We start from the raw sequence: 9,977 nt of genomic DNA on the forward strand, positions 1-9,977 counted from the left end.
GTGTGTGTGTGTGTGTGTGTGTGATTGTGTGTGTGATTGTGTGTGTGTGCGGGGGATTGTTTGTGTGTGTTTGTTGTGTGTTTGTGTTTGTGCGTGTTTGTTGTGTGTGTGTGAGAGAGTGTGTGTGTGTGTGTGTGTGTGTGTGTGTGTGCAGAAATGCAAAACAACAAATCTGAAAACACAATGACAATTCAGAGAAACCGGAAAAGGTAGGGTACCGTTTGTGAATGGAAACTTACCGTTAATTGGACAAGACACCTGTCATTCAAGATATACTGGTATGGAATCTTATGTGTAATGTGTAAAGTTCTCCATTTAAATATAAGAAAATAACAGAAATGACTCAGGTGACTGTGGGGAGGAAAAACTCCCTTAGATGGTAAAGGAAGAAACCTTGAGAGGAACCAGACTCAAAGGGGAAACTCATCCTCATATGGGTGACACTGGGGGTGTGATTATAAATATACAGTCTGATAAATGTTGTATTGGTGTAAAAGATCATGTGGAGTTCACATCTCCTCTTTAGTATAGCAGAGTCTAACTGGAGCTGGTAGATCTGTAGATGTCTCGGGATCCTCACAGAATCGCCCTCATCTCAGTGGAGGTCCAAAATCTTCATACAATGTCTGGATGCCTCAGGATGGGTAGATAGAGAGAAGCAGTGGAGAGGGATTAACGTAGCCGCTGTTCATAATATTAGCAAGCACTAGATGATAATGTGCATTTGGTCTGATGTATTAGTGCACAATATTATGGGATCTTTAGGGGCAAATACTTTTTCACACGGGGCCATGTAGGTTTGGATTTTGTTTTACCTTAATAATAAAAACCTTCATTTAAAAACTACATGTTGTGTTTGTTATCTTTGACTTATATATAAATTTGTTTGAAATTTGTTTGAAAAAGGGGGCCAAGACTTTTTCACACCACAATATCTGTATTCTTCAGGTGTGTTTTTAGAGTCACGGCATATGAATGTTCTGCCTTTTCTTGTTTGACTTGGACCGAACTGTCCACAAACTTTAATACTACATTCTTTACTTTTTCCAAGTATAATAATAATAAATGATTTTGTTTCCTTTTGTTACCTTTTTATTGAGTGTATTCTCCTCCAGTAGGTGTCGCTGTGAGCGTCTCGGTCCCGTTCCTCCACACATTGACAGAAACAGAAGAAGACGTGCTGCAGTTTTTCTGATTGATGATCTGAGCTCTCCGACTCTACTAATCATCTTTACATTCAAATATTTCTGACAGGGTTTTACCTCCACAGTTCCATCTGATCCGTTGTGGTGTATTTCAGGTGCTTAACTGTGTTCTGCTGGAAAGATCAAGGTAAGTTCAACTCGGCTAACAGTGGCTGAGTCCTAAATGACTTTCTATGTTAGTGCACTACAGGGGAGATAATAGTGTGCTTAAACACATTGTAGTACACATAGAGAGATAATAGTGTGTTTACAAACTCTGTAGTGCACATAGAAAGATAATAGTGTGCTTACGCACTCTAGTGCACTACAGGGGAGGTACTAGTGTGTTTACAAACTCTGTAGTGCACATAGAGAGATACTAGTTTGTTTACACTCTCTGTAGTGCACATAGAGAGATTATAATGTGTTTACATTTACGGCATTTAGCAGACGCCCTTATCCAGAGCGACTTACATTTTTATCTCATTTTTATACAACTGAGCAATTGAGGGTTAAGGGCCTTGCTCAGGGGCCCAGCAGTCTCAGCTTGGTGGACGTAGGAATCGAACTCACAACCTTCCGATTGGTAGCCCAACACCTTAACCACTAGGCTACCACATCCCACAATCTGTAGTGCACATAGAGAGATAAGTGTGTTTACACGCTCTCTAGTGCACATAGACAGATAATAGTGTGTGTACACACTTTGTAGTGCAACTCTAGTTATGCACTCTAGTTATGCACTCTAGTGCACTACAGGGGAGGTACTAGTGTGCTTACAAAATATAGGAAGTATAGGTTAGTTAGGGCGTCATCAACGCTGAAGATTTGTTTTTATTACTTTTCTTTGTAGTTCAGGTTAGAGGGTTATGTTCAAGCTAGCACAGTTTTGTTTTGCTAATTTCTTTGTTTTAGCACCGCTCATGGCTCTTTTCCCCTTTGTGCTTTTTGTTATCTTGTTTCTGTAGATATCATACATATTACCACTTTTGTCACCACCATTTGTATGATAATAGAGACAAGTTTTGCCCACTATTTGTTGTCCTTGTCGTTGATTGCCACATACACACCAGAAATCTAACTTTATAATCATTTCATATTGTTACATCCCAACCATACCCCTAAACACCATTTGGGGTCGTAACAGCTACTATTACTATTACTATTACTACTACTACTACTACATAGAGAGATAATAGTGTGTTTACACACTGTAGTGCACATAGAGAGATAATAGTGTGTTTACATACTCTGTAGTGCACATAGAGGGATAATAGTGTGTTTACACACTCTGTAGTGCACATAGAGAGATTATAGTGTGTTTACACACTCTGTAGTGCACATAGAGAGATAATAGTGTGTTTACACACTCTGTAGTGCAATAAGGGGAGGTACTAGTGTGTTTACACACACTGTAGTGCACATAGAGAGATAATCGTGTGTTTCCAAACTCTGTAGTGCACATAGAGATATACTGTAATAGTGACGTTTACACACTCTGTAGTGCACATAGAGAGATAATAGTGTGTTTACACACACTGTAGTGCACGTAGAGATAATAGTGTGTTTACACACTCTGTAGTGCTGCATACCATTAGGCTGACCTCCACGTCCTGTGACCTCCTGGGTTTGAGACTGCCCGGGTTTCCCAGCAAGTGAAGGCAAAAGACACCAATACCACAGTAACTTGGTGGTTTCTTTCATTGTAGGAATTCTCATTCCAGGTTCAACACAGAGCAGTAGCCCTTCAGGGGAACATGTTGGCTTTTCGTGATGCCATGCAGGCCCAGTGATCAGCACCGTTACTGCTTATTAGCGGGATTTTTATCATCACTCCTCACACTACTGTCACCCAGATGCTGAAACGAAGTGCATGGCTGCAATGTGGGGTGGCAGAAGCACACCAAGAAGTCTAAAACCAATCAGAGCTGGTTGTTCCAGCTTTTCACACTCCTTCCAGGCCTTGTGATTTTCAGCAGCCACTATTCATTTGGCAGATGCTTTTGACCTACCAGAAAAACAGAATGGAATTATAATGTAATGTACATTTGTAATTCCAGTCCAGTTGTGTAGCTCTGTTTATTAAATCAGGCAGAACTAATTATTTGTTCAATAATGTTGATCCATCGAACATTTTTCTTTATTCTGATCTTTTCAATAAATTTTTATTTGTACATTGATATAGATTTGACCTAGTGATCTAGATTTCTAATGAATGTTGTCTTGTTACAGGTTGTCTCCTGCTCCGGCTTTGGTGGCTCTGCAGCTGTGGGACTGGTTTAGTGATTCGAAGGTGAGAAATTTTACCAACCTGCCACTGTTCTGCCCCTGAACAAGGCTCTTAACCCTCTCTGCTCCGGCCTGTCATGCACTCTGACCCATAAGGTATATGAACATAAAAAAAAAAAAAAAAAAAAAATTTGATGTACTGTAATTTATATGTGACTAATAAAAACTTTTCCTATCCTCTGTCCTACATCAAGAACTTCAGACAAGCATATCCATTGGGGAATCTGATACTCACCAGAAGGTCACAAAAATGTCATCTGATTCTCTGCATTTATCATATACTGGTGTTAATGTGGACAGAGAAGTTCACCAGTGCTCACTGTGTGGGAAGAGTTTCAGTAAAAAGAGTTATCTCAGAAAACACCAGATTGTTCATGTAAAAGAGAAGCCGTATCACTGCTCACAGTGTGGGAAGAGTTTCAGTAAAAACAGTTATCTCAGAAATCACCAGTCTGTTCATGCAGAAGAGAAGCCCTATCACTGCTTACAGTGTGGGAAAAGTTACCCTGAAATGAGTAAGCTCAAGAGACACCAGCGTGTTCATGCAGAAGAGAAGCCACATCACTGCTCACAGTGTGGGAAGAGTTTCTATCAAAAGAATAAGCTCAAGAAACATCAACTTGTTCACACAAAAGAGAAGCTATACCACTGTTTAGAGTGTGGGAAAGGTTTTAGTGAAAACAGGAAGTTCAAAATACACATGCGTATGCACACAGGTGAGAATTTGTATTACTGTTTAGAGTGTGGTAAAAGCTTTAATTACCAAACTAATCTCCAGCGACACCAACGCATTCACTCAGGAGAGAAACCATATCAGTGCAATGAATGTGGGATGAGTTTTACACAAAGCAATCATCTCCAACAGCACCAATACGTTCACACTCGGGAGAAGCCGTTTCACTGTTCACAGTGTGGAAAACAATTTTGTCAAAAGTTTGCTCTCCAAGCTCACCAGCGCATTCACACAGGAGAAAAGCCTCATCAATGCATAGACTGTGGAAAAGCTTTTAGTGAGAAGATCCGTCTCATAAAACATCAGCGTCTTCACACAGGAGATAAACCACATAAGTGCTTAGAGTGTGGAAAGGCTTTTAGTGAGAAGATCCGTCTCATAAAACATCACCGTCTTCACACAGGAGATAAACCACATAAGTGCTTAGAGTGTGGAAAAGGTTTTATTGAGATCAGTCGCTTAGTAAAACACCAGCTTACTCACGTCAGTGAGAAACCATATCAGTGCTCGCAATGTGGGAAGGGTTTTATACAAAACAGTTCTCTTCAGCAACATCTCCAGATTCATACAGGAGAGAAGCCATATCACTGCTCAGAGTGTGGAAAGGATTTTAGACATAAGTGTAATTTCCAACAGCACCAACTAATTCACACTGGAGAGAAGCCTTATCACTGTTCAGTGTGTGCAAGGAGTTTTAGGCAAAGAAATAGTCTCATCCAGCACCAGCGCATTCACACAGGAGACAAATACATCTGCTCAGAATGTGGGAAGAGTTTTACACAAAAGTATTCTCTTCATGTTCACCAGCGCATTCACACTGGACAGAAAGCGTATTTCTGCTCAGTGTGTGGTAAGAGTTTTAGCACACACACAACTTTTCAAAGACACACGCACGCTAACACAGATGAGAATGAAAACGCGTTGCAGTTTTCACCAGAAAGTGCTGAAAACAACTAGTTTTATTTTAAACATTTTATTCACAATTCAAAGTCATTTTGTACATTTTTTAAATATTCTATGCTACAGTATTTACAAGACAAGCAAGCTAAACCTATAAGCCAGGCTACATCATAACAATTTGCCCTGCTGACTAACTATGGAAGCATTTGTTTTTGGACAGCCCTACACAGGGTTTGGTTAGTTTTGAAGTTTATGTTGTTTGTTAGTTTATGTTGATTAATTCTATTCCCTAACCTGTTTATTGTCCTGTCAGGCACAAGGGAACCAGTCTCAAAAGAGAACTGTGTACAATATGGTGCAACTGTTTAACAAGAAAGCCTTCATGTTATAACTAGACTGACGCTCTTTGTTAAAGTTATCAACTGTTCACTGATGGAGACTTTGGCGAGAAACGTATCAGTTGCAGTCCAACAGTCCAAAGTCATCTCCATGTTTCCTAAGTGCTTTTCTTCACAGCAGCCCCATGTATCTCTGGCCTCCATGTGGAGCATCTCAGCAGCAGTGAGCACCACCAAGTGATGAGACTTCAACCAGAAGTAAAGCAGGATGATCAGGTGATCCAGAAAGCTATAGCAGTTGGGACACTGGTGAGCAGGCTGGCTCACTACACATTGGGACATCGATGAATCAATTTAAGTTTGTTATGAAAAATATTTCAATTATTCTGTTATGTATCTAACATTTTAACTAAATATTAAAAATTCACTACCTTTCAGGTGAAATGTTTATGCTGTTGTGGTGTTTATTGAGTTTGTGTGATCTATATGTTTCATACCATTAATTTGTACATCGCAGCAAACTACCTTTACTGCCTTAGTTTCTGAAATAACTTTAGTTTTTGTTCTTTTACAAAATGTTTCCCTTCTTGATTTTTTGACCTGACATTATACAAGTGCTTTATAAGAAGAGCAGCTGGAGTAAGTCAGTGAAAATACCAGCATCAAGTTCAAGTCAAGTCAAGAAGCTTTTGTTGTCATTTCAACCATATATAGCTGTTGCATTACACAGTGACATGAGACAACGTTTCTCCAGGACCAAGTTCTGCTGGTTATTGGACAATGTAAGTGCTGTTAGATTACTGCTGCCTCAGGTCTTATTTTACTGATCACTATCAGTTCATAGATCTGAATGGTGACTACTCTAAATATAATGTAATGTTCAGTGTTCCACAAGAGTCTGTTTTAGGCCCATTGCTTTTCTCCTTATATATGCTACTCCGTGGTGCAATTATTCATAAACATTGTATTAACTTCCACTGTTATGCTGATGACCCACAGCTATGTTTCAGCAGTCAGATGTGAGTCACCAGCTTAATAAGATTGACGATTGTGTGAAGGACATCAGACAGTGGGTGCTTACTAACTTCCTCCTGCTTAACTCTGACAGACAGAAGTTCTTGTACCAGGACCACAGACAGCCAGAAGTAAGCTTTCTGATTACAGAGTAACTCTGGATGGTCTTTCTATTACATCACGTGCAGCAGTAAAAGACCTCGGTGTGATTATTGATACCGGTCTCTCATTTGAAGCTCACAGAAATAATACCTCAAGGGTAGCCTTCTGGAAACTTTCCTCTCCTCTCTTTCCTTAACCATGGACTTTCTATAACCTCTGTCCACTAAACCCAAGAAATCTTTTTGTGCTCCTTGGCTTTCAGATGTGTTGCGCAATGATCTAAGAGAGCTAAGATCATCTGAGATGAAGTGGAAGAAATCATAAAGCTCCACAACATCATCCCTTCTCTACTCAACCCCCCAGCTCCACCTGCTTCATCCTCCCTGACTGCAGAAAACTTTGCTTCTTTCTACCATGAGAATATTGAGGAAATCAGTAGGATTCCCCACTCATTCGTTGTCACCTTTCTCAACTGTAGCCACAGAAGAGATTTTACCACTCATCCAGTCCTGCAATCCTACCACCCGCCCATTGGATCCACTCCCTTCCACTATGCTCCAGACCATCTCAAGTCAAGTCAAGTCAAGAAGCTGTTATTGTCACTTCAACCATATATAACTGTTGCAGTACATAGTGTAATGAGACAACGTTTCTCCAGGATCAGGGTGCTACATAAAACAAAGACAGGGCTAAGGACTTGTAAGTAGTCATAAGCCCTATTCAGACGGGAGTAGTTTTACAGGGAGTCATTAGAGAAATTTCATTTTCACAGACGTACTTTGTGATTTTAGTCCTGTCCAAATCTGCCATGTCTGTCTTTTTCTCACACGACCTGTGTAAAAATTCCAGAGCAAATTACCTACTGTTTTTCAGCAAAATCAGCGCTCCTCTGAGAATTTCTATCTAGACCAGGGGTGGGCAAACTTTTTGACTCGCGGGCCACAATGGTTTCTAAAATTTGACAGAGGGGCCGGGCCAGAATAGGAGATTGGTGTGTTTGTGTGAACTAATATAAATTAAATGTAAAAACCATTACACGAAAAGATTTGCCTTTAACAGGTAGAAAAACACCATTGTGCTTTGTTTATTGTAAAAAAAAATTACAAATTTATTACTTTAATAACGTAGTAATAAACTCAGTTCAGTTTCATTCAGTTTCAGTGGGAACAGTGTTGTTGGTCTCCTTTTTTTGCAAGTGCATCAATGTCTGGCGTTATATTTGTTGTGGCAATTCTCAAGATAGATCTGAGGTGTTGGTCAGTTAACTTGGATCTGTGACGGGCTTTGTTGATGTTCATGACGCTGAATGTCTGTTCACACACATAGGTTGAGCCAAACAACGTCAGCATCTTCTGTGCCATCCTCCGGAGATTTGGAAACGTGGCTTCGTTAAGTGAAGCATAAAAGTCCTTCAGTTTAAGAGAGTTGAACTTCTCCTTCAATACAGAGTCAGACTGAAGATCTATCAGTTCCAACTGCAGCTCCTGTGGTGCTGTTTCAGGGTCTTGTGACAGGAGACAGGACACCAGCTGAAGTGACTTTTCAATTTTTTCAAAGTCACAGAAACGACGGCAGAATTCTCCGTGCAGGTCGTCCAGTGATTTGCTGTATTTCTGCGCGTTTTGGGTCGCCTCTTTCTGCATGGCTAGTGTGGGGAAATGAGTGAAAGACTTGTTTGAAATTTGTCTGGAGAAAAGAGTCAGCTTGGATTTGAAGGCCCTAACATTTGTGCACATGTCATGCACAAATTGATCTTTCCCCTGTAGCTTGGTGTTCAGCTCATTCATGTGCGAAAGTATGTCCACAGCAAACGCAAAGTCACAACGCCAGTTATTGTCGCTTAGCTCGGGAAATTCGTCGGATCTCCCCATTAACTCCAAAAATGCAGTGATCTCCTCCTTCAGCTCCCACACTCTTTGAAAGACTTTGCCCAAACTTAGCCAGCGCACACGAGAGTGGTAAAGTAAGTCCTGGTGATCTGCATCGGTTTCTTCCAGGAACGCAATAAACTGACGATGCTGAAGTCCCCTTGCTCGTATAAAGTTAACAAGTTTTACAACTGGATTCATGACATGATTTAGCTGCAATATAGACTTACACAGAACTTCCTGATGAATGATGCAGTGTAGGAAAATAACATCCTGATCAGGATTTTCCTCTTTTACTTTTTCCTGCAGTCTTTTCAGCAGCCCAACGTTTTTCCCAGTTAAATTTGGCGATCCATCAGTGGTGACATTGGCAAGTTTACTCCAAGGTAGCTTCATTCTCCCGATGACAGCAGACACCTGGTTATACAAGTCCTCTCCCCTCGTTTTTCCTTTCATGGACTCCATTGTCAAAAATTCCTCTGTGATCTCAAAACTGTCGCTAATCCATCGGATAAAAATTAGGAGCTGAGCAGTGTCTTTTATGTCGTTACTTTCATCCAGTGCTAGTGAATAAAACTTAAATGACTCCGCCTTTTTGTTTAATTTGCTGGCTATATCTTCATCAATCAATTCCACACGGCGAGTCACAGTTCTGCGTGATAAACTGATTTGTTCAAATTTACCTTTGCTCTCCGGACACAAGAGACCTGCTGTCTCCACCATGCATTCGTTTAAAAATTCGCCTTCGGAGAAAGGCTTACTGGCCTTTGCTAATTTGAATGCCAGCAAAAAACTTGCCTTAGTACTCGACTCTTGAATCGCAGTTTGTCTGTGAAAAAGGTTTTGCTGAGTCTGTAAATTAGCCATCAATCTCTGAGCTGTAGCCCGTTCTTGTGGAGACTGTTTACTAGCGTAGTTAGCATGTTTTGTGGCAAAATGACGGCTCATGTTGTATTCTTTAAAAACTGCTACAGTTTCTTGGCATATCAGACATACAGCTGTTGATCGGACTTCAGTGAAAAAATATTTTGTTGTCCACTCTTTATTGAACACTCGGCACTCACTGTCTACTTTTCTTTTCTTCGGTCCGCTCATTTTCATTGATGGGCTGAAAGTGCACAGCGACAAAATAAAGTAGAGAGTAACCGTAATGCATCACACTCAAGGGTCAATGTCGTTGCCATCTGCTGGGGAAAGATGGGAATTACAGCTAGGTAAAATGATTGTGGTGTCTTTATAATAAAATTTAATTTAGTAATATAACGTGGACGAGTTCGGCGGGCCGGATTAAAAAGCCCAACGGGCCATATATGGCCCGCGGGCCGTAGTTTGCCCATGTCTGATCTAGACGGATCTATTCCCGTCTGAAAGCGAATGTCTGTGATTTGTGAATGTTTTTTCCAAAACGCATTTTCTTGTGTGTTTTGGTCAACGTGAACTACCGTATTAACCCTAGCGCACCGGTATTCATGTTTCTGCTTTCTGCACACCAATAATGGATTTAAATGTGTTAGCTACCCTGCGAAAAATTCCGAAATTAATACTCTTT

At 40.5% G+C, this 9,977-nt stretch overlaps 2 protein-coding genes across 3 annotated transcripts; one reads left to right on the top strand and one right to left on the bottom strand.

The window, feature by feature from the left end:
• Nucleotides 1-1,138: 1,138 nt before the first annotated feature.
• LOC132844128 (zinc finger protein OZF-like) lies at nucleotides 1,139-5,892 on the top strand. Of its 2 annotated transcripts, none has more exons than XM_060867308.1 (3): nucleotides 1,139-1,332; nucleotides 3,417-3,569; nucleotides 3,668-5,892. In XM_060867308.1, the coding sequence occupies exon 3, from the start codon at nucleotides 3,724-3,726 to the stop codon at nucleotides 5,161-5,163; it is 1,440 nt and encodes a 479-aa protein (XP_060723291.1). In that variant the 5' UTR covers nucleotides 1,139-1,332; nucleotides 3,417-3,569; nucleotides 3,668-3,723; the 3' UTR covers nucleotides 5,164-5,892. The 2 variants fall into 2 exon arrangements, with proteins under 2 accessions (XP_060723291.1, XP_060723292.1); XM_060867309.1 differs by having other exon boundaries at nucleotides 3,417-3,477.
• On the bottom strand, nucleotides 5,487-9,376 carry LOC132844057 (general transcription factor II-I repeat domain-containing protein 2-like). Its single transcript, XM_060867218.1, has 2 exons — nucleotides 7,840-9,376; nucleotides 5,487-5,770 (listed from the first exon to the last, which is right to left on the bottom strand). Exons 1-2 carry the CDS (start codon nucleotides 9,374-9,376, stop codon nucleotides 5,487-5,489), a joined length of 1,821 nt encoding a protein of 606 aa, XP_060723201.1.
• Between the last annotated feature and the right edge of the window lie 601 nt (nucleotides 9,377-9,977).

This window comes from Tachysurus vachellii, chromosome 4 (genome assembly GCF_030014155.1).
Source record: "Tachysurus vachellii isolate PV-2020 chromosome 4, HZAU_Pvac_v1, whole genome shotgun sequence".
NCBI lineage: Eukaryota > Metazoa > Chordata > Actinopteri > Siluriformes > Bagridae > Tachysurus > Tachysurus vachellii.

Bases quoted from the DNA above. Each gene is read 5' to 3' on its own strand.
- LOC132844128 (XM_060867308.1), top strand. From the start codon at position 3,724: ATGTCATCTGATTCTCTGCATTTATCATATACTGGTGTTAATGTGGAC.
- LOC132844057 (XM_060867218.1), bottom strand. From the start codon at position 9,376: ATGAGCCGTCATTTTGCCACAAAACATGCTAACTACGCTAGTAAACAG. The intron at 5,771-7,839 runs GTCACAGATCCA...CCCAATGTGTAG, and splicing joins CATGAACATCAACAAAGCCC to TGAGCCAGCCTGCTCACCAG.